The 26712-nt window shown below is 42.4% G+C and overlaps 1 protein-coding gene and 1 pseudogene across 1 annotated transcript in view; both read right to left on the reverse strand.

Moving 5' to 3' along the window:
- Positions 1-16129, reverse strand: LOC121947675 (annotated as a pseudogene).
- Positions 16130-18254: 2125 nt separating this feature from the next.
- The window catches only part of LOC121947796 (NACHT, LRR and PYD domains-containing protein 7-like), a 9028-nt gene continuing 570 nt past the window's right edge, over positions 18255-26712 (reverse strand). Inside the window, exons 2-6 of the mRNA XM_042492912.1 lie at positions 26423-26709; positions 23937-24110; positions 20502-20672; positions 20119-20165; positions 18255-19989 (exon numbers count right to left, since the gene is read on the reverse strand). Of these exons, the coding sequence (XP_042348846.1) occupies positions 19409-19989; positions 20119-20165; positions 20502-20672; positions 23937-24110; positions 26423-26709 (1260 nt within the window). The 3' untranslated portion in view covers positions 18255-19408. The remainder of the gene's footprint in view (positions 19990-20118; positions 20166-20501; positions 20673-23936; positions 24111-26422; positions 26710-26712) is intronic.

A 26712-nucleotide genomic window follows, 5' to 3' on the forward strand; every position in this document is an offset into this window, starting at 1 on the left:
TATTTAGTGATTATCGCTAAAGTTTTTGCTTTTTTTTATATAAAAGTTTCTTTTTATTGCGTTCTGGCAGCTTTTTGTTAAACTGACAAAATCAGAAGTTAGACCTCAGAAGAGAAGTTCCTCGTTTGCGTATGTGTTTTTGCAAAAGATTGGGTTTTTTCCATTCTGTCAGTCTTTTGCCACTCAGGCCCACCAAAAAAATTACTCCTGCCAGTCAACAGCAGACACAGAAAACAACAAGAACTGAACTGAGAGCTCAGGCTGACACTAGCCAGGGGTTTAACCATCCATCGCTCTGCATCAATATATCCATTTAAGATATATATTATAATATTATTTTGAAATCCTGTGTCACCGTCACACAGCGTCAGGCGGATGATGGCGGGCAGCCGAGAGGAAGACAATGAGGATCACGTCATTTATTCACAATAAACCATCAGCTTGTTTTCGGAGAAACTCGGGGTTAACAGACAGATCACGTGTCGCATGCGTTGCGGTACGGCTCCACTGCAGTTTTGCTGCGTCATAAATCAACTCCCACCGGTTGTGGTTTCGAGTGCGGCATGGTGCAGCACTGCCGGATCAGCGGGATTGGCGAGACAAAGGACTTCCCACTTTATTCGGCAGAATTGATGCAAAGTGTTCCAGCATCCAGCAAAAATAGGAGCCTTGTGTATCTGATCGGAAAGGGTCCAAACTGCCGGAGCTGAGACGATATCGATTCTCAAAGCAGCGGAGCCAGTGGAAGTTAACACAGAGACTAGAGTGTAATCGATTTGCTCCGTCTGCTGTGGTGGATCAGGACTGAACACGGATCTGGTGGAAAGCCGGGGTAACGGGAGGAGATTTTTCCTCCTACAGAGAACACAGAGACACTGAGGAACCATATGACCAAAGCAGAAACCCAAACCCAGGATAAAGAGGCTCAGTGAACGTGGTGTTGAAGGTGTGGAGGTGGATCAGTTTTTTATGAGCGACTCTGTAGAAGGACAGAGTGCCGGTGGGATAGTCCACATACACTGCGACTCTACCAGAGAAAGGGGAGGAGGAGGTGATGGTTGTTCTTCTGTGATTGTAGCACACAGAGAAACAACCATCGGAGCAGCTCAGACTCCAGGACTTTTCACTCTCTCCAAAAACACAAGCAGCCCTGTTTCCTTTCCTCCTGATTCCTCTGTAACTCACTGATATGAACACCTTCCCGCTCCACTCCACCTCCCAGTAGCAGCGACCAGTCAGACCATTTGTGCACAGCAGCTGAGGCCAGAAGTCGAATCTGTCCGGATGATCACAATAGTACTGGTCCTCTTCCTCGTGTGTCATCTTAGTGTTGTAGTCAGACAGTTTGATCTTTGTGTTAACAGTGTTTGTGTCAAGCGTGAGATCACAGGAATCTGATGGAGAGAACGAGAAGCGATACAGCTGCAGTAATTAATCTATCATCCCTTCATTTACTGATAAGTGCTATTTTGTTGGCACCTGGACTGGTTTCAGTTCCTTGAAGACGTTTGGCCTCACGTCCCCTGGAGGGGAGCTTCAGGCTTTAAATCCTGTAGAGGTGTGTGCTTCAGAGTCGCCGAGGCCTCTTGTGAGTCATTGACCCAAACAGCATTCGTGTGGGTTGTTGGGGCTGGATAGGTCCAGGCGTGAATGAATGTTGATCCTGGCAGGGTGCTTTACAATGCTTTCCTGAGTTCCCTCCCCAGAAGGATCAACACCCATTCACACCAGGACCCATCCAGCCCCAACGACCCACACGAATGCTGTTTGGGTCAATGACTTACAAGTGGCAAAACGTCTTCAAGGACCTGAAATCGGTCCAGTTGCCAACGAAACAGCACTTATGGATGCCATGACCTGGACGACTGAGAACCTTCATCAACACTTTCATTAACTTTAATGATGACATCAGAGAGTGATGTCACACTTTAAAAATGGCTGAATGTGAGCTGCTTCGTTTTCATAAATCAAATTAAACCCACACTTACATTTCTTCAGACCGGGTCTCAACCATCGGACTCCACCAGGCTCCAACCTGAAACGAGGAGAGTCATCAGTTTCCCTCCTTTTTTTAATTACAAGACTAATTCTTAAGATTAATTCTATTCTATATTTATTTTCTTGACTTTTGCAGTGCTATCTTTTATTTTCCTTTATTTCTTTTTTCAACTTTCTTTCTCTTTTTAATTTTTCTCTCTCACTATGTTTTACTGTTAGGCACCAAAAATGAAAGCAAAAGGCAAACTGTAGGTATTTGCGTACCTGAGAGTTTCCAGTTTCCAGTTTGGATCCTCCAGTCCAGCAGAGAGAAACTTCCCTCCCGAGTCTCCTGGATGGTTGTAGCTCAGGTCCAGCTCTCTCAGATGGGAGGGGTTTGAGCTGAGAGCTGAGGCCAGAGAAGCACAGCCTTGCTCTGTGACCAGACAGCCTGACAGCCTGCAAACATGCAAAACTGAAAATATTGGTACTGGAAGGTACTGTGATACTGGTATCATCTGAAACTAGAAGACCTGAGGAATCCTGTGGTACCACCCATGTCATGCTAGCTTCACAGTAAGGAGGTGGAATACCGCTCCAAATTTAGGCTAAAATTTGGTAATGGAAAATGACATGGCCATTTCTAAGTGGTCCCTTGACGTCTGACCTCAAGATATCTAAATGGAAATGGGTTCTGTGGGTACCCATGAGTCTCCCTTTTACAGACATGCCCCCTAACCTTTACAAACCATGACTGTGGAAAGTTATTCACAGGGTGTAAACACTGACGAAACTAAACTACTTCTAAAATAATTTGAGTTTAGAAAATGTCTGTTTATCCATTCATGTTAAAAGGGATTCAAATGTTAATTCGTTGATAAGGTTGATGAATCCTGACCCGAGAGTTTCTAGTGTACAGTCTGAAGTCTGAAGTCCACCAGACAGCTGCTTCACTCCTGAATCCTGCAGGTCGTTGTTACTCAGGTCCAGGTTTTTTAGACTCGAGGACTGGGAACTGAGAACTGAGGACAGAGCTTCACAGCTTCTCTTTGAGAGGTTACAGCCGCTCAGCCTGACAAGACAAAAATGACAAACATTTGTGTCCAAACGCATTCACAGTTTGTAAAATATGTAAGGGTTAACACGAGTTACACGTGGGTTATATCACTTACACATTATGAGTTATATGAGTAGGTAGACTTCAATTACAGATTTGCGCAAAACTTAAGCAATGTTTTTTTTAAATGTGGATAAAACTCAATGGTGAGCTGACTGTGTTTCCACTGAGTGATATTGTGCAACTTCTCCTCTGGTAATAACATCCCAGTAACCATGGCGATGGATGTTCAAAACATTAGCAGCTTTATTTATATATATATTGCAGCAACCGCACTATACACTAGATCAGTGTATTATCCGTCTTATACCATGGCTACTTACCTACAAAATGCTATGTACTCTAATCAAAATAAGTCTTTTGTGTACTCATACCTAGTACTAGCTTTGATCTTGCTTTTGTGTTTTAAGTATCATGGAATATAGTTCCTGAGACCCTAACTTCCTGTGGTCTGTGCCCTTCAATTCAAACACTAGGGCTGTTTTTTTTCAAGGGACAATATTTTGCTTGAGGGCAAAATTTTGAACAAGTGCCGCTATATGCTTTTCATGATTAAAGACAAATTGTTGTGGTCTGACCTGAGAGTTTCCAGCTCACAGTGCAGTCTCTTCTCTCTAGCAAACAGCTGCTTCACTCCTGAATCCTGCAAGTCGTTGTTACTCAGGTCCAGGTCTTTCAGACTGGAGAACTGAGAGCTGAGAACTAGGGACAGAGCTTCACAGCTTCTCTTTGAGAGGTTACAGCCGCTCAATCTGAAAAGACAATTATGGACAAAAAGATAAAAATTTGTGTTCAAAAGGATTCACATTTGATGAGGATTAATGACAGACTTGTTGTACGTTCCATGACTGTAATGGGTGATGCAGTGGCCAATAACCAAACAATGTGAAGCAGAGGGTGGTTTTTCTCCACAGAATTACCACTGAATGAACAAACCTGGAGGGTATTATCCCGCTTATACCATGGCCACTTACCAACAAAATACTACAAAATGCCACAAACTCTAACGATTTTGAAGAATCGGCAACTTAATATAGTGGGAGTGTTCGCTTGTCGCTGTGATACCAGGAGCTTTGTTGACCAGGGAATTAGCTCCTGGTTAGGATCTTTCAAGACTTAGTGGTCCCAGGGGAGGAAGACCCTCAAGAAGACCCTGATGAGACAGCACATTTGAGGGGCAAGTACCTTGCTGGGAACAGCTACACCCATGGGCCCAACCATTGGCTTACATGCAACCATGCATCACAGTCAGGTGCATTGTGCACCAGGCAGCAGGCAGGGGTGGGGACCCAGGCGTACTGACCCCTGGTATCACTGACAAGCTCTGGGGATGTGGAGTCACCTCTCTGGTGGGAAAAGGACTAGAACTGTAGAACTGGAGCAGTACCAACACAAAGTTGGGCTCACCTCTGCGCATAGCACTGGTTATGGAACCAAACTCTTGGAAAGGGGCTGGACTATCACCTTTTCAGGAGTTACCCAGTGTGATGGGAGTGCTGAGCCAGTGTGGGAATACTCACGGGCCCCCAGCTTAGTGCCGTCGTACTGGAATTGTCCTCAGGGAATGAGAGAGAAGACTGACTGCTGCTTGTGTTTATGCACCAGCAGCAACACGGATTACCTGGAGGGAACACCCCACCTTATCTGAACCAGAGTGGTGTTCTGTTATGGACTTCTGTGCTAGTCATGGACTGGCCGTAAAAAACACCATATTCAAGAATAGAGTGGTTCATAAGTGTACTTGGTAGCGGAACACTCTCAGCCAAACATTGATGATCTACTTTGCGGTTGTATCTTTACATCTGGACATTCAGGTGAAGAGAGGAGCAGAGCTGTCAACTGATCACCACCTGGTGGTGACTTGGATCAGGTGGCAGGGAAGGCTGCAAGACATCCTTCCATTTTCTTACGCTTATCCGGGGCTAGGTCATGGGGTCAACGGGCGGAGCAGAGCACTCCAGATGTCCCTCTCCCCAGCAACGCTTTCCAGCTCCTCCTGGGGGACCCTAAGGTGTTCACAGGCCAGACAAGACATGTAATCTCTCCAGCACGTTCTGGGTCTGCCTACGAGTAGGACGTGCCTGGAACATCTCCAACAGGAGGTGCCTGGGAGGCATCCTGATCAGATGCCCAAACCATCTCAACTGGCCCCTTTTGACATAAAGGAGCAGCGACTCTACTCCAAGCTCCTCCCGGATGTCCGAGCTCCTCACCCCATCTCTATGGCTGAGCCCAGCCACCCTCCGGAGGAAACTCATTTCGGCCGCTTGTATCCGCAATCTTATCCTTTCGGTCACAATCCAGAGCTCATGACCATAGGTGAGGGTTAGGATGTAGATGGACTGGTAAATCGAGAGCTTTGTATTTTTCTGGCTCAGCTCCTTCTTCAACACAACAGACCGGAGGAGTGCCCGCATCAGACCTGACGAACCCAAAAGCATAATAAGGGTGAAGTGGGTATGTCTGGCTCACACACCTTTCACGAGGTCTTCAACTAACACTTCCAACAGAATTTTCGTGCATCCCGGGGGAGGTTGGATACATGGAATCCAAGTGGTCCTTGTTTAAAGCCTCTGTTGTAGAGGTAGCTTTTTTTTCAGCAATGTGTTTATTAAACTTTTTTTTTTGCAAAGCGTGTGTGGGAAGGGACAATACAAAGTATAGCAATAGTAATAGTGCAAAAATACAGGCATTTAAACCTGACAGAGATATATCAAATAAAATAAATTAATTAATTAAAATAATAATAATAAATAAATAAATAAATAAAATAGATAATGACAATAATAATTAAATAAAATCGAAGGACAAGAGATCAGGAGTCTGATCCTTTTCCCTTTTCCCTCATCCTGTGAGGTGCAGTGGTACCCAGGTAGTCAAGAAATGGATCCCAGGTCCGGTAAAATAAAAAGGGTTTATCCTTCAAGGCTGTGGAGTAAGCTTCAAATGGAATAATACTGGTCACAGTTTGTTTCCACTGATTGAGAGTGGGAGCTTTATCAGTGATCCATATGGCCAGGATACATTTCTGGGCACAATGCAGCAGAGTGTGCAAAAGGTCTCGGTTGCAAAAATCGGCAGGTAATTCATCATCTAGTGGCCTTGCGCTCAGATGTAGATGACGCTTGAAAATTACATTAAACTGTTGAACAATTATAATCCAAAACTGCTGGACATGAGGACAGCTCCACAAACAATGAATAAATGATCCGACAGCAGAGTAGAGGTAGCTACTAAAAGTTGTGGTCAGAGGGTTGTTGTTGCCTGTCGTGGTGGCAACTTAAGACCAGCTGTCAGGAAGGCCTCTCGCACATGGTTAGCCCAGGGGTTTTCTGAAACAGCAGACAGGCACTGGTTGGCAGGAAAGGCTGCAGTTGCAGTGGTCGCCAAACTAGAAACCTGGGTTTGGAAAACTGGTAAACTGGGAGGAGTTCATGGAGGCTATGGTCTGAGGCCTTGGCCTCAGGAAATTCTGGAACACAGTTAGACACATCAGGAAGGCAAAGCAGGACTTGTCTCAGACTGTGTTCAGCTGAGTACCCTGACTGGGGACATTGTCAAGCGGTGGAAAAACACTTAGAGGCACTCCTGAACCCGGCCATCATGATGCTGAAGGCTCCGAACATTGTTGGGCTGTCTTGGCTGAAACACCCTTTCCAGTGTCACATGGAGGTCACATAAAGAGTCTATTGAGTGGCAGACCAGGGCAGTGTTTCTCATGGGGGGACCACAGGGAAAAGCGTTGCTGGAGATTGGGATATCAATAGTACTTTACTCAGCCCACTGCACCCACCACCCGGCTCCAGATAAGCATATGAAAATGGATGAATGGATGGTAAAAGAAAAACTCAACTTATTACTGTCGACTGTTTGATGCATGTTGATCATCATGCTAATAATCACAGAAAGCTTTACGTTACAACATAAATATCTATATTCTACACATAAGGTATTACCTCTTCTCAGTACCAGTTAATATCTTTGGGTCTCTGTGGCCTTTGGTGTCAGAAACTATTTCTCTTTGCAAAAGAGAACATGAATCTAAATCATAAGAAAGCACCTCAAAGATTTTCTACACTGTCAAAATCCTAATGACATGGACATTAAGAATTACCACGATGAGAGAGGCTTTGATTTAAAGCATTGATGTAAACTAAAGAAGTAAACATAGAACACAGGCTGCTATTTGCCTCTCATTGGCTCAAGACTATTGTACTGAGAACTGACCTGAGAGTTTCCAGTGCACTGTGTGGACTCTTCACTTCAGCAAACAGCTGCTTCACTCCTGAATCCTGCAGGTGGTTGTTACTTAGGTCCAGTTCTTTCAGACCAGAGGACTTAAAGCTAAGAAACACGGACAGAGCTTCACAACTTGTTTCTGAGAGGTTGCAGCCACTTAGCCTAAAGAGACAGTAATAAACAAGAGGACACACATTTGGGTTTCAAATTAAATCACACTTTATAAGATGTGATTTTTTAGAGGTGATACCTGACTGTAATGGGTGATGTGATGGCTGATAACAGTGGATGCAAAGTGATGAATCAATCATGGAACAAATTCTACAAAATGCCATGTGTATTCAAATTCAAACTATTAGTCTTTGTAAAACCTACGACTAATTCTGATGTTGCTTCTCTGTTAAATATCATGACGGGGGGTTCCTCGGCATCTAAGTCCCTGCAGTCTGCACTGCTATGAAACATCTAATCAGGAAGTGGTTCATAAGGCTGGGATCTGACTTTAAAAATCCGTACAGCTTTTGAAATCAGCCTCAGGTTACCAGTTTTCCTGCAGATAATGCTATTTTAAAGTCCTCTCTTACCACAATTTAATTGAGACGTCCAGATTCACACAATAACAAACAATTGAACATCTCTGAAATTTAATATGGGTTGTAAGGTTGCTGAGGGGGCTTCAGCACCTCTTAAAGCCAGGTATTTTAAAAAGCATCTACTAACAAAAAAGGTTAAACTTAGTTGAAAGACTGTAGTGTTTGATAATGTCACATTAAGTCCTACAGCTGTAGTAGAGTGTGATCCTGTCAGCTCCTGAGACTTGTGCACTGAAGTCCCTTTTGTCTTTTTTAACATTGTAGGATGCTGTTTTATAATTGTCAGAGTTTTCTCTCTGACTGTGTGACATGTGTTAATGGCATCCCTGATAGTTCAGGTAATGCATGGTTTGATTGTGGAATAATTTAACATAGTGTTGAGCGCAGCTGCTTCTGTAGTTTTACAAGTTTAATCCATCACAGACTTGGTGAGTTTATTGATGTCATCTGTGACTTTTACAGTAGAGTCCCGGAACGTGCTCAATATTCTTATTGGCTTTATCTCTCGCGTCACTTGGGGCGTCAGCTGGTGTGTGGAAACACCTTTCTTATTGGGATACAGGCTATGTGTGTAGTAGTTTTAGATTAACATTAGTCTATCATTATATTCCTTGGGATGCAGACTGTATCACACACGAAGACATTGAGGTGTGTTAGAGAAAGTTTTTAAAGTGTCCCACTGAATCCAAGTGAGATACTTGAAAAATGAAGTGCAGCGCTTTAGAGATCTTATAGTACCCCATAACCCACCACAGCTCTGCGCTCCCAGAATGTAGGGTTACTTGTGGTACCTTCAAGTTTTTTGGTCTTAGAGGCTAGAGTTTTTTTTACTTTGAAAAAGCTTATAGATATGGCTGGCTCAGACTTGCCTTGGAGAAGCCCCTAGTTAGGCTGCTATAAGCCTAGTCCATGGGGAGGACTCCCTTTAATACCTCTATCCCTCTCTCTCTCTCTCTTGATTTAGGAGTAGACTTACAACTTTCCTCTTAGATAAAACTTATAGTTAGGGCTGGCTCAGGCTTGCCTTGAACCAGTCCCTAGTAAGACTGATATGGGTCTACGGCTGCAGGGGAACTTGCTATTATACAACGAGCTCCTCTCTCCTTCTGTCTCTCTCTTAATTTGCAAACATCCATGTTTCTAAATCTTGGAAGAAAACCTCACAACGGTTTTGTTTTTACATATAATCTTTAAATTGTAATTATAATTCAAGATAAAACAAATCTTTAAAAAACTACTATGATCTGACCTGAGAGTTTCCAGTGTACAGTATGAACTTTCCAGTCCAACAAGCAGCAGCTTCACTCCTAAATCCTGCAGGTCGTTGTTACTCAGGTCCAGTACTCTCAGACTAGAGGACTGAGAGCTGAGAACTGAGGACAGGGCGTTGCAGCTTCTCTTTGTGAGGTTACAACCACTTAGCCTGTTGACACAATGAGGAAAAAAAGTGAGTTATTTTCACTCCTTTTTAGAAGATATCAATATATGATTATTTAAATAAATCCAACAACTCTGTACTCACAGAGCTTTGTTGGAGGCTTTGACCACTGGCAGCAGCCTCAGAAGAGCCTCCTCTGAAGCAGAGTATTTCTTCAGGTCAAACACGTCCAGATCTTCTTCTGATGACAGTAAGATGAAGACCAGAGCTGACCACTGAGCAGGAGACAGTTCATCTGTGGACAGACGTCCTGATCTCAGGGACTGTTGGATCTCCTCCACCAGAGAACGATCATTCAGTTCATTCAGACAGTGGAACAGGTTGATGCTTCTCTCTGGAGACAGAGTCTCGTTGATCTTCTTCTTTATGTACTGGACTGTTTCCTGACTAGCCTGAGAGCTACTTCCTGTCTGTGTCAACAGGCCCCTTAGGAGAATCTGATTGGTCTGCTGTGAAAGACCCAGGAGGAAGCGAAGAAACAAGTCCAGGTGTCCATTTGGACTCTGTAAAGCCTTGTCCACAGCACTCTGGTGTAGATATTTTATATCCTGTTTTTCTTTTAACAATTTATGCCACCGGAAGGTTGTTTGTTGTTCTTCCATCAGATTGACTCCAGAGTTGATGAAGGTCAGATGGACATGAAGAGCAGCCAGAAACTCCTGAACACTCAGATGGACGAAGCAGAAGACCTTGTCCTGGTACAGTCCTCTCTCCTCTTTAAAGACCTGTGTGAACACTCCTGAGTACACTGAGGCTGCTCTGATATCGATGCCACACTCTGTCAGGTCGGACTCGTAGAAGATCATGTTGCTTTTCTGCAGCTGCTCAAAAGCCAGTTTTCCCAAAGACTTGATAATTGTCCTGCTCTCTGGACTCCAGTGTGGATCTGTCTCAGCTCCTCCGTCATACTTGATGTTCTTCTGTTTGGACTGAACCACCAGGAAGTGGATGTACATCTCAGTCAGGGTCTTGGGCAGCTGTCCTCCCTCTCTGGTCTTCAACACGTCCTCCAGGACTGTAGCAGTGATCCAGCAGAAGACTGGGATGTGGCACATGATGTGGAGGCTTCGGGAAGTCTTGATGTGGGAGATGATCCTGCCGGCCTGCTCCTCTCATCTCTGACCCTCCTCCTGAAGTACTCCTCCTTCTGTGGGTCGGTGAACCCTCTGACCTCTGTCACCATGTCAACGCACTCAGGGGGATCTGATTGGCTGCTGCAGGTCGTGTGGTTATCCAGAGGCGAGCGGAGGGAAGCAGTTTCCCCCTGATGAGGTTCGTCAGCAGCACATCCACTGAGGTGGACTCTGTGACGTCGGTCAGGATCTCGTTGTTGTGGAAGTCCAGAGGAAGTCGACACTCATCCAGACCGTCAAAGATGAAGACGACCTGGAAGTCTTCAAACCTGCAGATTCCTGCTTCTTTGGTTTCAGTGAAGAAGTGATGAACAAGCTCCACCAAGCTGTACTTTTTCTCTTTCAGCACATTCAGCTCTCTGAACGTGAATGGAAACGTGAACTGGATGTCCCGGTTGGCTTTGTCTTCAGCCCAGTCCAGAGTGAACTTCTGTGTTAGGACCGTTTTCCCGATGCCAGCCACTCCCTTTGTCATCACTGTTCTGATCGGTTGGTCTCGTCCAGGTGAGCCTTGAAAGACGTCTTCTTGTCTGATGGTTGTTTCTGGTCTGACTGGTTTCCTGGATGCTGCTTCAATCTGTCTGACCTCATGTTCATCATTGACCTCTGCAGTCCCTCCCTCTGTGATGTAGAGCTCTGTGTAGATCTGATTCAAACGGGTTTGGTTTCCTGGTTTAGCGATCCCCTCAAACACACACTGGAACCTCTCCTTCAGATTTGATTTAAGCTTACATTGAAAAACTGAGGCAAAAATTTCTGAAAGAACAAACAGGATAATCAGATTACATTATGACCTTGGATCTAAAAATTAAACAAATAAAATTAAAATTGTGTTCCCATCAATGCCGGCTGAAAAAGCCGGATAAAAGGCCCTGTCTACTGCAGAGTCATTTGACCTGAAAAGTTGTGCTGCACCAAAAACATGTTGAACCTTGACCCCAAAACTGAGGTACATAACAAACCGCGTATTCTGTGTACCGTTACACTCCTCATTTGAATGTATTTTGGATCATCTCTTAAGACTGTAACAAATATCCTATTTATCTAGCATGTTAAGGCTTTAGGGGAATCCTCTTACTGCTCTGCAGACAGTCGGCCAGCTCCTCCTGCTTCATTCTCCTCAAGAAGTGCAGTGTGATCTTCAGAAATGCCTGTTGGCTTCCACTCCTCTGGACTTCATCCTCACCGTCCATCAGCTCTTCGTCTTTCCTCTGACTCTCTGAGCATTCAGAGTAATCTGAACACAGAGCCTTCTTGATCTTCTTCAACTCGTTCGTCACAAAAGCAAAAATGTCCTTCTCCAGCTCCTGGAACAGAAGATTATATGTAGGCACGGGACCAATTCAATCTGACAGTGATGTCATTGACTCAGCAGACATTGGACAGATGTCACAGATCCAAATTCCACATTTTGACGTTGATTACTGCGCACACAGAGCACCTGGCATTTAATCGTAGAGCACTTTTCTGCCTGTCTATTCACATAAGGAGTATGTTGAGAGTCCCAACTGTATATGGATGGACAACACGCCCCCACTGACCCCCGCTATGCTGAAGTGAGGTTAAAATATCCGAGATACGGATGTCGCCATCTTGCCCTGATGATGTCATTAAGAGGCGGAGTCTGCGGAGTCGCAATATCTGCAGTGGTGGAGTTCCCGCCAAACACCCGTCCGACCAATCGAGGGTTATAGTTACAGAACGTGCTAGGGGTGTAACGATCCATTGAGCTGCACCAATATATAGATTAAATGAGCAACAATGACGTAATATCAATGCAAAGCGTAAACATCGATCCATATTATCCTCTTTCCGGTGCACCCTTACTTTGAAAATCTGTGTCAGCGTCACACGGCGTCCGGCAGATGATGGCGAGCAGCCAAGAGAAAGACGATGAGGATAACGCTGTTTACTCAGGAATGAATCATCAGTTGGAAATGTTTTGTTTTTGGAGAAACTGCGAATCAACAGACAGCGCACTTGACATGTAAACAAAAGCCTTACAGAGGAAACAGGAAGTATCTGCCAGGCCACTTCACTGACTTCTTGCTAACGTTATGTTAGCTGCTCTGTTTCAGCGATGCTGGCTGAAAAAACGAGCACGTAGACTGAAAGTCATTTGTTCTGTCGGGAGGTGCAGGGACTTTAACCGGCGGTGAGTAAGAGAAAGCATAAATAATGTTAAACTGGTTCAGTTATGAGGAGAGGAAAAGTCCACTAGCCGCTAAGCTAATTTCTGCAATGTAAAATGCCATAGGCTTATGCTCATAACATTTGCATGTTGTGCATGAAAATGACTGTAAACAGAATAGATGTAAAAGTAATTGTTCATGTACAGACCATAAATATGGAGTCCAGGTGTGGTTCATACTGTGGTGCAGACTGATCACTGGGCACTTCTGAGCTCTGCTGGTTCACGCTGTGGGGGAATCATGAAGAGTGAGCTCACATCGTGTCTGTTCACACACCCTGTTTAGATCTGGCATCAACATGTGTCTCAGGTGATCTGATCACAAATGGATAGCACTAAATACAGGTCTTAACAGCCACCAAGACGCATTTCCGATCACTCGAACTACTTGCTGAGGGGGTCTGGGACGCATATGACCCCATGTTTTGTTGTAACATTAACACCGTCCTGATGCATCCCGACAAGGACCTCGTCATCAGTGCAGGCTGTGGTGGCTGTTTTGGTGACAGTGCGTTAATGCTCTGTAACTTACTCATTTTATGTCGAGTTGGACAAAGTGTTGTGTGGCCGTCCATTGATTTGCCTCATGGAAGGAGGCGTGTTCAATTCTGCCGACAGCGACATCTCCAGCTGTACTGACTGCTAACACGAGAAGTTAGCATGCTACAGAGCAGCTGGCACAAGTGTGTGTACAGGACAATATCGAAATATGAACCCAAGTGGTCCTCTTGGCTCAGCTGGAGAAGCATGATCGGAACAGGTATGAACGGCAATGTGTCTCGGCTGTCCACGAAACACATGCTGATACCAGTTCTCAACAGGCCGACAGACACAAACAGAGGTCAGAGGTTCGTGAAGTGATATCTGGATTTGATCAGTGAACCAGATGACTCCCTGTGGTGGTAAAGGTTTACTAGTACTGCTGAGAATCAACAGTCCAGCTCCTCCACATACCCCTCCCTACCTCACTGTGTTCTGCCGGAGTGCACTGTGCTGAGATCACTCAACTTAACCAAGAAACAAAGTTTGATCTTAAATCATAAATTCTCACCTTCCATCAGCAGACTGTCTAAAAAACAGAGGAGGATCCATCGAGCGGTCACTCTTCAGGGACACAGAGCTGGGTTCAGGTCCAGGAGAGTCCGCTCTCTGCACCCTGAAACTGAAACGCCACAGATTCATGTACAAGTTGGATATAAACAGATAGAAAATATATTCAGTATTTCAGCTCGGCCTGTCAAATGATTAATATTTCAACTGCTATTAATCACAAAATTTCTACAGTTTATCGCGATTATTCACATTTTTTTAAATCACATTTTCAATAGACTTTATTTTTCCTTTCAAAAAAGTTATGAAGTCCATATTGATAAGCGGAAGCAATTCTTACAAGACTGTCTTGATTGAGAATCAATGAATGATCAATTGACGGCAATTCAGGGAATGAAAATGGGTTCAAGGGACTCCCGTAAAATGGCCATGCAGCTTTTCCATCACCAATATTTAGCCTAAATTTGGAGCGTTATTTAACCCCCCTCCTGAGAGGACCACCGGATTTCGCAGTTCTTCTAGTCTGATATGATACCAGTATCCTCATCATGTTTCTTAAAACTCAGCCCAGTACAGCCTCGTAAAGACGGGAATGCTGACTGGCGATTAACATTGTGGGTAACGCATTAACGCTGACAGCCCTCATTTCAACATAAAAACAATTTAATCTTAAATACTTTGTGTCACCATAAATTCTCACCTTCCATCAGCAGATTGTCTAAAAAACAGAGGAGGATCCATTGAGCGGTCACTCTTCAGGGACACAGAGCTGGGTTCAGGTCCAGGAGAGTCCACTCTCTGCTGCTGTACCCTGAAACTGAAACGCCACAGATTCATGTACATGTTGGATAACTCAAAGCTAAAAACCATCTTTTTTTCACTGCCTGCTCCACCCGCTAATGACTACAAACTTATTTTAAACTTGATTTTAAATCTTTTTAAATTATCTTTTTATCTTTGCACCTCTTTTGATTTTACCTTGTACATCTCATCTCTTTTACTGTGAATCTGAATCTTTTATTATGCTTGTCTATTTCATTGCTCTGTAAAGCACTTTGAATTGCCCTGTTGTGTGAAATGTGCCGTTAAATAAAGCTGCCTTGCCTAAAAACGGCTAAAGAATATGTTCAGCATTTCAACACAAGCAAAGTTTAATCTTAAATACTTTGCGTCACCATAAATTCTCACCTTCCATCAGCAGATTGTCTAAAAAACAGAGGAGGATCCATTGAGCGGTCACTCTTCAGGGACACAGAGCTGGGTTCAGGTCCAGGAGAGTCCACTCTCTGCTGCTTTTCTGGGCTTCAACACAGAAACACGTAGCTTTCAGTGATAGTGATGATGGTGGATCGATCAGAGTGATCGGACATGGAGAAGAATCGTGGACAGTTAGAGATCCTCATTTCACCTCTGAGCTTCAGTTTGGCCGTCATGTTGCTCACACAGAGCGGCTTCAGAGGGACGGACGCCCTCCTCTGTGTCCTCACACGGATCCATCGCAGAGTCCACACCGTCACTGCGACAAGCTGCTGGAAGAACGCACACATCCTCTTTCGTTGGGCCCACAGGTTTGAAAATCACCAAAAACTTCTCTTTTTTTTTTAAATTGCTACAAAAAGTTTTTAAAAATCACAAAAAAAACAAACAAATTGGCGTAAAATTAAAAAGGAAAAAAATTGCCACAACTTTTGAAAGAAAAAGTGCCTCCCAAACCCATGGGCCGTAACATAAACACATAACCATTCAGAGCATATAAACCCCCAATAGGCCGAAATGAAAAACATAAACCACCCCTCAGTGCCCACCCCACCCCACCCCACACGCACACACATATAATAAATAATAATTAAATAAGACAATAAATACATAATACTCAGGGACATGGAAAACGGATAAACCAGCTAGAGTGACCATCACAAGCTGGTAGGACCAACGAACCACTGAAAATGGTGCAGAAACACCTGAAACTGGTCAAAAGCAGCTGCGCAGCCAGCTTCACCATCTGCAGCTTTTTATTCTCAGCAGGCAGAAAACGCTCTGCTCGAAAATGCTGCGCGATGACGCACATTTTCGCCGCTGTTTGACTTTCGTGCACCGTCAAAAAGCGCCGTTGACCTCCGTACGCCGCATTTTACCGGTGTTAATTCCAACAAAACGCGTTTCAAAGTGGCGCTTTCTGGCCGCTCCGGCTTGCCGTAGCTGCGCGGCCTGCCGCCTACTAACTTCAAAATGAAGGAAAACTCGCGGTAAAGTTGACCGTCTGTCGCGCTGACAACTCACATGTCTGCCGTCTGTACTGCAAACCGACGCGGAGACATCCGACAGACACACGGACAGAAAGCGGCACAGCTCACAGACCTTCAGAGGGACAGACGACGCTGCGCCGCCACGAGCTCACAAAGTGAAACCAAACTTTCCATACCGGAAGGGCGCGCCCGTGACGTCACGAGTATCACGGCCACGCGAGGAACTTATTCCTGAACTTCGTTTGGAAAAATAAATCTCACAAATTAAAAAAAACAACAACAAAAAACGGTGTTTTCTAATAGTAGGGCAGAGGGCGGTTTGGAGGTTTTAAATTTCATCGATACAGTAAATACCTCAAACTGGTGGTCTCCCCTTTGTACTAACATGTAATTACTGTCCTAACGAACTACCTGTTTCTTTATCTAAGTTTCATGAGTAACCCCTTCCTGCCTGGAAGTTACTTTTTGTACAAAACTATAATATGGAACAATGACTGTATTACTATTCAGGATAAATCTGTTTTTTATCCCAAGTGGTTCCAAAGAAATGTTGTTAATATTCTGTCAGTTCTTGATGGACATGGCTATATATTATCCTATGAACATTTTATAACCAGACACAACTATTCCTTCAGAAGAGTATGATTCTGTAGTTAAAGCCGTCCTTTCTGCTCTGATGCATCTTATCAGAGGGAAACATTTCAGATTTTCATCTCCATTCATTTTGAACGGTGTTAACATATTTAAAAAGAAATATAATAATAGACATGTTCATCAGATTTTCCAAAATAAAAACAAAATCACCCCAAGTGGAAAATTTTTCTGGAACTGGAACTCACATTTGTAAGAGATTAAATGGGGAAAAAAAAGGCTTTTACCTTCTAAATGTTGTATTCCTAACAAAGTCAGAGACATTCATTTATTTATCCAGTAAATTCTGTCATTTCCAGGTCTGCAGATGTTGACAACTCTTGTTCTTTCTGTGGGCAGACTGATCACAGAACTTTAATTCATTCATTTCTTCAGTGTAATATCACTATGAATATTGGGTATGATTTAAGTCGACATGTTTTCAACAATTGTCTCATCACTTATGATTTTACCCCAAAATATATAATTGGCTATTACAATGATAAATGTAACAAATATCTAAATGATGTTGTTAATGTTTTAATTTAATGGTAATTAAATCATTTTTTTGTTACTGTCCATGTCTTTTTATTTTATTTTATTTTTTAATTTTAAATATCTTTATTGCCTCATGTATTGATACAATGTTTATTATTCATTATCTTCTGTGTAGTATGTTAATGTTTTTCTTTCTTTTAGTGCTCTGTATACCTGTGTTGTTGTAAGTCTGACAAGTTTATATTTAGTTAAATAAAGCTAAAAAATTCATTCATGAATAAGTCATGCATACATTAGGAGTGTTTTGGACTGTGTTGGACCTCCTGCAGCTGAAGTCCTTCGGTCTTCTCTCATGGGTGATTTTCAGTGGAAAAAAGGCTTGTTGTGTTGTTAATGAATATTGAATTATTAACAAAGTGAAAGAAGTATCCTTCAGGATTTTGCACAGAATCTATCCTGTTAGAGAAGTGTTGGAAAGATTTAAACTTAATTTAAATGAATCCTGTGATTTTTGCTATTCAGAAAAGGAAACTGTAAGTCTTTTGGTTTTTCATTGCTAACATACAAAAATATTTTGGACAGATATGAAAGACTATATAAACAGAAAAAATGGTACCAATGTACAAATTAGTTGATTGATGTTATGTTATATTTTGATTTAAATGGGCTGTCTGTTAATGTTAATTATTTAATTCAACTTCTCATAATTTTTGGAAAGTTTCCCATCAACAAATCAAAACAGACTGCGTCGGAAACCCGGCCTCCGTCACTTTACTGTTGAACTTTAACAGTTGAATATGTGCAGAGCACCAAAGCTGCAAAGACTCTTTATAGTATTCTGAGGGGAAATCATTCTGTTTGAACTATTGAAGAACTCATAAATGAAGGACATCTGCGTCCCCAGGCGTGTTCAAACTTTGCACTGCTCTTTTGCACATTTTGTATGAAAATGTTTATAACTGTTATGCCTCTGCCAGAGGATTTTTGTGAAGCTGCCAGCCAGCGCCAGCATTTTCAGTCATATTTACTTATCTTTCAGGACCTCCAGAATATTTTGTGTTTTGAATATATGAACAATAAATACATCAGGAAAACAGATCTTCAGCTTTTATACACACACATTTTATTCTGGCCTCTTCAATTCCTTTTTTAATCAGCATCTGAATTTGTGCATTATAATTTTAAAAAAAGACATTTCAGGCAAAAAAGCAGAGAAAATCGTATTTTTGTCAAAGACAGTTTTCAAGAGCAAATTGATTGATTTGATATTCCCATTTTTTTCCCATTTTCTTATGTCAACTTGAACTGCACAAAAATAATGCTGAAAATAATATTAAGTGAACTATAGAGAGGAAGATTCCCCAAACTGTCAGGAAGCAGCACAGATGCAGAACAGTCCCTGAGTATCGGCTCTGCCGTGATCTCTGCACATTTACAGCTGGTTCTGCTTGTTGTTCATTGGAGCTAATCAAACATCAGATATCACTTTATTCTTTCAACATAACTGGGCTGGAAACTTACTACGGTTCCACCTTGTTCCCTGATGATATGAATCAGCCGCTAAACGTTAAACACCACTACAGCATGGTGAACACACTATATAGTACACTACGTCCGTGAGAGGGGACGGTTTCAAACACAGCTAGAGACTACCGGTGAGACTAGCGTGACATAGCCATGATCGTTTGCTAGATCAGCTCACGCTAACAGGAGAAAGTTTTGTGGAAAATCAAGCGCTAAATCAAATCAGAAGCAGAACAATTCAGGGTGGTGACGTTTAGGTGGTGCAACCACGACGTAGTTTGTTTTTTGCCTGACAACAGCTTTGTGCTTCTGCCAATTTCATTTAAGCTTCAAAACACACAAAAGTGGAGTTCATCTGTGAAGATTATCATGCTGAGCAAAACCTGTAAGCATCACAAACTTGTGTTCGTCACAGAGCTTATTTTTGGCGATAATCGAAAATGCCATTCAAAATGACCTTAAGGTTTTTGGCAAGGGAACCATTGTGACGCTAACTTCCTGGTTGGCCTACAAAAATATGTCATCCCTTCAACACTCCATAGCACTTCACATTAGAGACAGGTCATTCGGGATTAAGAACTGCATTTTAATACGGAGTGTGTGTTTATACATGTGGGATTTATGGTTTTGTTTTTTGTTTTTGTACAGTGGTTTTGAATTGAAGAATTTGACTGATATTGGTATGAACTAAATATCAGGTATTGGGACATGCCTATCTTGTAAAGACCAAACTATCTGGTCAGCGGTGGGAACGTTTCTCTCAGGAGGACACCTACAGAGGACACAGAGACACTGAGGAACCAGACAAACCAAACCAGAGCCCAAACCCAAACCCAGGACAAAGAGGCTCGGTGAACGTGGTGCTGAAGGTGTGGAGGTGGATCAGTGAGTCAGAGGAGACTCTGAAGAAGGACAGAGAGCCTGCAGGACAGTCCACATACACTGCTACTCTACCAGAGGAGGAGGAGGAGGAGGAGGTGGAGGAGGAGGAGGAGGAGGAGGAGGAGGTGGTGATGGACTTTGGTCTGTTATTGTGACAGACAGAGAAACAACCATCGGAGCAGCTCAGACTCCAGGACTCTTCACTCCCTCCAAACAAACAGTCGGCTCCGTCTCCTCTCGTCCTGATTCCTCTGTAACTCACTGATATGAACACCTCTCCGCTCCACTCCACCTCCCAGTAGCAGCGACCAGTCAGACCATTTGTGCACAGCAGCTGAGGCCAGAAGTCGAATCTGTCCGGATGATCGGGATATGACTGATCGTCTCTCTGGTGTGTCACCTTCCTGCCGTTGTCCCAAAGTTTGATCTTTCCGTTTACTGTGTTTGTGTTGATTGTGAGTTTGCGGGAATCTGATTGAGACAAAATACAGCTGCAGTTAATATTAATATCTATAACATCAGAGATTTGAATGAGTGATGTCGGATTAAAGATGGTTAAATGTGCTTCGTTTTCATGAATCAAATTAAAACCACTCTTACACTTCCTCAGACCTCGTCTCAACCATCGGACTCCACCAGGCTCCAACCTGAAACGAGGAGGGGGGTCAGAGCAACACATCCTCTTTCACACGATGTTAGAGAAAGTGAAATTATTGTGTACTGTCTTACAGTTCGGGCAAAATTCTCTATAAACATAAAAAAATAAAACAAATGTATTTGTTAATATATCACATCACATGACATTTCTTTTTATGTACAATATCAAATATGTTAAAGAAAAGAAAATTCACAGTTTCCAAACACTGACTAAACAACTAGTTCTAGATTAATTTCAGAGGGGAAAATGTTGCGTGTAGACTTAATCCATTCATAATAAGAAGAAGTCAAATGTTCTTTGATTAATCAGGTTGATGAATCCTCACCTGACAGTTTCCAGTGTACAGTGTGGACTCGTAATGCCAGCAAACAGCAGCTTCAGTCCTGAATCTGGCAGGTTGTTGTTACTCAGGTCCAGGTTTCTCAGATTAGACCAGGAGCTGAGAACTGAGGACAGAGCTTTACAGCTTCCCTCTGAGAGGTTACAGCCCCTCAAACTGAAGAGACAATAACCAACAAGAAGATAAATAACATTATTTTTGATTCAGATATGATACATAAGGGATTTTATCCAGCATATTGGGCATTCGGTGATAGTAATGGATTGTAATGGATGATTCGAAGAACCACACAATAATCTGGTTTAAATTTAAATTTAGCACAAATTTTAACTGACAGAAAATCGGCTAAAGAGATTGCAAATTCACTTGCTTTTATTACTACTATTTACTATTATGCAAATATTCTGAGTCTGTTCATCAAGATAAGCAGTAGATGGCGTTAATTCTCCAGTCAGATGCCATTACACCAATGCAGAAAAAGAGCACAACGAAGGACAACAGTGGATGTGTAGTGAGTTTTTAACAGCTAATATCACAGCTCTGTGCTGTCAAAAGAGTTTCGGTTACAGCTCTCTGTTCAAACATGAGCCGATGAAATCCATCTCGACAACAAAGAGAGAAGCACATATTTAATGGATTCAGCGTGGACGGAGGACTACGGCGATGCGCGATGCAAAGTAATATTCGGATGTCCGTTTTCTGTTGGATCACGGTGTCCCAGGTCTGGTGTTTGGCTTAATATCAAACTGGCCCAGCCCTGTATGTCTGATAGAAGTCACCAGTTTGTTTATTGGGTTAACTGCAATGATTTGGTTCTGCAAACGATAGCACGTATGCTAATTTTAGCTGTTGAGTTAGCTAACGGCAGCGTGTGTCATCACCAGGCATTGCTGTTACATGTAAGCTTCATTACGTTTTCTAGTTTTGTGTGTTAAATCGTCGTCTTTGCTGTAAAATATTTAGTATCCACATTATTCCTGAGGGCACTACTGTAGGAAAGATTATGGGCGCAACTTCTGGAGGAACAGCGGAAGTTTCATAGAAAGCTAGTTCATCATATTGACTTCCTATGGATGCTAATCTCGGTGGCTAACCGGCAACAGCAGTTCTTTAATGAAGTTTTTCCCCTTCAATTCAGCAAATACAGATTTGTTTTTCACAGATATTTAATCGAATCGTTCTAACGTGTCAGTGTGGAGCTGTGGTACCTGCTGATCTGTCTGTCTGTAACTATGCTAACAACCAGGCTAAATGTTTAGCTTTAACAACAATGGTGAACAAGCAGCCTGAACAGATTATTTCTGTACGCAGCAGAACAGTTTACCGATCAGAGGAACACATTACCACCACAGACTATATACAGTCTGTGGATGCCACAAATATTGTATAACATTAGTACTATAATTAAAACTAATTAAACAAATGTATGTTTTGTGACACGCTGATCTTGTAAACGCATTTGAACTGATTTAAAAAGAGGTCTGGACATTCAGGCTGAGACTTCAAACACTCGATTAGCACGAGTGCAGTCTATGTAGCTATTATATGAATTTCGCAGAGAAAGCTTGAAGTCCTCCATGTTAAAAAAGCTGCCGGAAACTACGCGCTGCTGTGACTGGTTGACTCCGCTGTGAGCATTTGATGATGTGCCGCGGAGCTCCCGCCCTCCCTCCGCACGTTCAATACTAACATCAACCTTTGAATCTGAAGAGATAACAGTGTCATAAAGGGGAAGTATGATAAGCAAAGTGCATACATCAGTTAAGTCTTCCGTCATGTGTTATGCATAAAGATAAATGTGCACAGCTTAACTCTTTCCTCGCCATTGACGAAATTTTCCGTCAGTCATTGTCTTCACTGTTACAGTGTAGGGGACACTGTCACGGATGTTGTGCACTAAAATAACATTTCCACGTCCAAAAACAAACGAACAGGACAATCTCAGGTCCCAGGGTGATGGGAGGAGAGGACTACTAACGTGCTGACTTTATCGCTATTTAGTAGCTTTTCGGGACTGTTCTGTAGCTGCTGCTTCCTCACATTTTGGGGAATGTTCCACTCTACAGTTCCACTAGAACTCAAACACAATATTATTTTCACCATTATTTTTGTACAATTCAAGTGAACATAAGAAAATAAAAGGAAAAAAACAAAAATGTAAAAATGAATTGATTTTGCTCTTGAAATGACTTTCTTTTACAAAAATGCGATTGTCTCAGGTTTTTGTCTAAAATGTTGCCTCTTTTTTAATAAAAATGCACAAATTCAGATGTTGATAAATAGAATAAAATGGTTTGTTGTGTATGAAAGCTGAAGATCTGTTCTTTATCTTGATGCTTTCATTGTTTATATATTCAAAACACAAAATATTCTGGAGATCTTGAAAGAGTAGCAAATATGACCAAAAATGCTGGCAACTTAATAAAAAATACTGGTTAGACCAGCATGACCAACTAAACAGGCTGGGACCTGGGTCAAGACCATCGTCGACCAGCAAAAAAAACCAAAAAAACATCATAAACTGGTTTCAGCTGGTCTTTGATGGTCTTAGATGGTATAAGTGAAAAAATACAGGCGTATACCAGCTGTGAAAAGGAAGAACTTGACACTGGGATCAGACGATCGTATTCACAGTCCACATTTCATTAAGGTAGGGTCAGTTATAAAATGAATCATAATTGACCTAAATTAAAGTGATAACTTTCTTTAAAGTTAAAGTTTATGTGTCATAAACTGTAATGTTGGTCTTGAGTCAAGTTGGTTGCAGACAGGTTTACCGAGTTCACGTTGCCAGAAAGCTATCCAGTTAATTACAATTCATGCAGTGACTTACTTCAATTACCTTTAACGTGCACAAATTAGCCGGCCAAGTCTCTGGATCTCACTAATGTTAAACGGGATTTAACTGAGCTAACATAAATTAACATCAGATGGCTCTCTGGCAGCAGCTAGCTGCAACGAAGTTGACTCAATAGCACTGACCTACGTTATAAATAACGGTAGACATCTCAAATTTTAACTTTAAAGAAAATGATGCAGGCTAAATATGACGTTAAACCGGGACCAGTTTGTGTCAGCAAAGATCATTAGGGGGGCGGTTATTGGGATTTACATGAGCATTGTTTTAAGTATTGCTGTAGATACAAAAAGTCCACACACTGGATGATACTCCCATGAACATTTATTACCGCCCTTAAGGGCTTGGGCCTAAAATGTCACACGTGAAGGTAATAAATGTTCATGGGAGGATCATCTTGTGTGCAGACTCTATTTTTGTATTTTTGCTTCTACTTTCGGTCTTTCCAACACCTCGTATTTAACTGCTTTTGGATGTGTGCATTGCTGCGAATATATTTGCTGGAGGGCCAGCATTTTACTTAACTGACCATTGACTAAAGACCAATTGTAGTGTGATCTGACCTGAGAGTTTCCAATGTACAGCGTGGGCTCTCCAGTCCAGCAAGCAGAATCGTCACTCCTGAATCCTGCAGGTCATTGTTACTCAGGTCCAGGTCTTTCAGACCAGAGGACTGAGAGCTGAGAACTGAGCACAGAGCTTCACAGCTTCTCTCTGAGAGGTTGCAGCCGCTAAGCCTGATGAGACAATGAGGAAAAAAAATGAGTTATTATTCTCCCCTCTTTCAAAAAACAGGGGTCTCACCAGTGTTTTGCAAGCCCAGTGGCCCACCAGGCCTAAGTTGACCCAAGTTCAACAGTTTGCCCCTCAGAGGCAAGTTAAGACATTTTGTTTTGTTAAAAGTCCCTATAAAAGTTGTTGTTGGAAATCATGGACCTTGTGTCCCCCAGGGCTAAAGAGGAAAAGGACCATCCAGATTGTTATAAGCTCAAAGTTCAAAGGATCTATTGGTGAATTGGCGCTTTTCCATTACGTGGTACTCGCCTTTAGTTTTCCATCAGGAAAGAGTACCTGGTACCTGGTATCCACGGAATACTCTCGGAACAGCGCAAATAGCCAAGCTATTGTAGCGGCTGTAGTTTTGTATCATTTTTTTTTCTTTCCAAAAATGGCAACCAGAAAGATTACATCGTGGTCATTCAAGGAGGTGCAAACGTTCCTCACCTTGCTGGCTGACGAGCGTATCCAGCGAGTGCGAGTCTGTGTGTATGCATGGCTCAAATTATGGGAGAGCTAAGGGAAGCTCGGATCCCCTGAAAGCCTACCTTGAGACGTTCAGGGGGAGCTCTTAAAAATGGTTCACTTTTCTATTACCGATTATATATTTTATCCACATTAAGGTTCCTGAAATAATAAAAAATATAGAAGTAATATGTCAATGTTGTGTGTTTATTCACTCATTACATTACATTTTTGAACATCTGTCTCCACTATTTAACTTCTGTGTCTATCCCTGCTGCGGCCATCTGTGCGTGAGGCGGGGCTGCGCTCAACTTTCTACATTTACGCAGTCACATGAACTCCTCATTTTCTGACACAAGGGATAGAGAGAGAGAAGACATGTGACCGGCGGGTATTGGTAAAATCTTTTTCGCAGTAACTCTGTTATTGACCGGGTGCTGCCGCACACTTTATGAATATTACATGTATGGTGATGTGCACCAGAAAAATGGAGCTCCCCCAAAAGTAAAATGTGTCACAGCAGTGTCCCACGGCGTCACTATGACAACCAGCTATACTGAGGAGGTACTATCTTCTAATGGAAAACAACCTCCAGAAAAGTACATGATACCAAAGGCGAGTAGAGTAGAGTAGAGAAGAGCTGGTACCATGTAGAGGAAAAGCACCATTTGATGGTATGGGGGGTGTTAGTGCCCGTGGCATTATGGTTACCTTCACATCTGTGAAATAAATATGAATGCTTAAAGTTACATACAGGTTTTGGAGCAATATATGCTGCCATCCAGACGGCATATTTTTTCATAGTGAGAGTGCAGCTACTAGACTGACCTGCTGCAGTCCAGACCTGACTCCCATTGAGCACGTGTGGAACATTATAAAACACAAAATACCACAAAGCTGACAAACTCAGGTTGGATATCAAGTAAAAATGGTCAACAATTACACTTTAAAAACTTCCAACTGTTAGCGCCTTCAGTTCCCAAACACATAATGAGTGTTGTTAAAAGAAGAGGTGATGTCACACAGTGGTAAACATGCACCTGTCCCACCTTTACCGCTTTTCGCCTGAATTTGATGCCTGCAACATGTTCTCACAAAGTTAGAACAGTTTGAACATTAAATGTCTTGTCTTTGGACTGCATTTAATTGAATCTATGTCAAAAGGAATTTGCAAATCATTTCATTCTGTTTTACACAGGATCCCAACTTTTTTGTAATGCAGGTTTTATTGATGCTAACTTTACCAGTTAGCTAATATTACACTGTTTGATGTTAACTGCAACATTAAATAAATATGAGGATTACAACCTCTGCAACAAATTATGTGACTAACATTAACCATTTAGTAACTTAGATACTTCTGGTCAGCCCTTATGAGCCATTGGGCTGCAATAATATCTTTCCATTGCATTTTGTCCTTATCAACATGCTGCACCTCTCCCTATGACAGCTGGCTATGCAAAATTTCTTTTAGAACTTTTTTTTTAATAAGTAGCAATGCTGACATAAAAATGAAAACAAATTCAGGACAGTCCATGTTAATTTCAGAATGGCTAACACTGTATCTCGGGATGGTTCTGGAAGCATGGTAAAAAGGTTAGTGAAGAGCCCTCGACAATTATTCTGTTAACATAGACAATGTTACGCCCCCTTTTCATGCTGGAATAAGTCTGTCGGTGGCCCTTGCCAGGCTGCTGTTCCCCATCAAAAGATACTGACCACTGGGCCTAACAACTTTTCTGGGGGAAACCCTGAATTAAAATTGTGTGAATCACTATTTAAATAAATCCAACAACTCTGTACTCACAGAGCTTTGTTGGAGGCTTTGACCACTGGCAGCAGCCTCAGAAGAGCCTCCTCTGAAGCAGAGTATTTCTTCAGGTCAAACACGTCCAGATCTTCTTCTGATGACAGTAAGATGAAGACCAGAGCTGACCACTGAGCAGGAGACAGTTCATCTGTGGACAGACGTCCTGATCTCAGGGACTGTTGGATCTCCTCCACCAGAGAACGATCATTCAGTTCATTCAGACAGTGGAACAGGCTGATGCTTCTCTCTGGAGACAGATCCTCACTAATCTTCTTCTTTATGTACTG

The sequence above is a fragment of the Plectropomus leopardus genome, chromosome 9 (genome assembly GCF_008729295.1).
Source record: "Plectropomus leopardus isolate mb chromosome 9, YSFRI_Pleo_2.0, whole genome shotgun sequence".
Lineage (NCBI taxonomy): Eukaryota > Metazoa > Chordata > Actinopteri > Perciformes > Serranidae > Plectropomus > Plectropomus leopardus.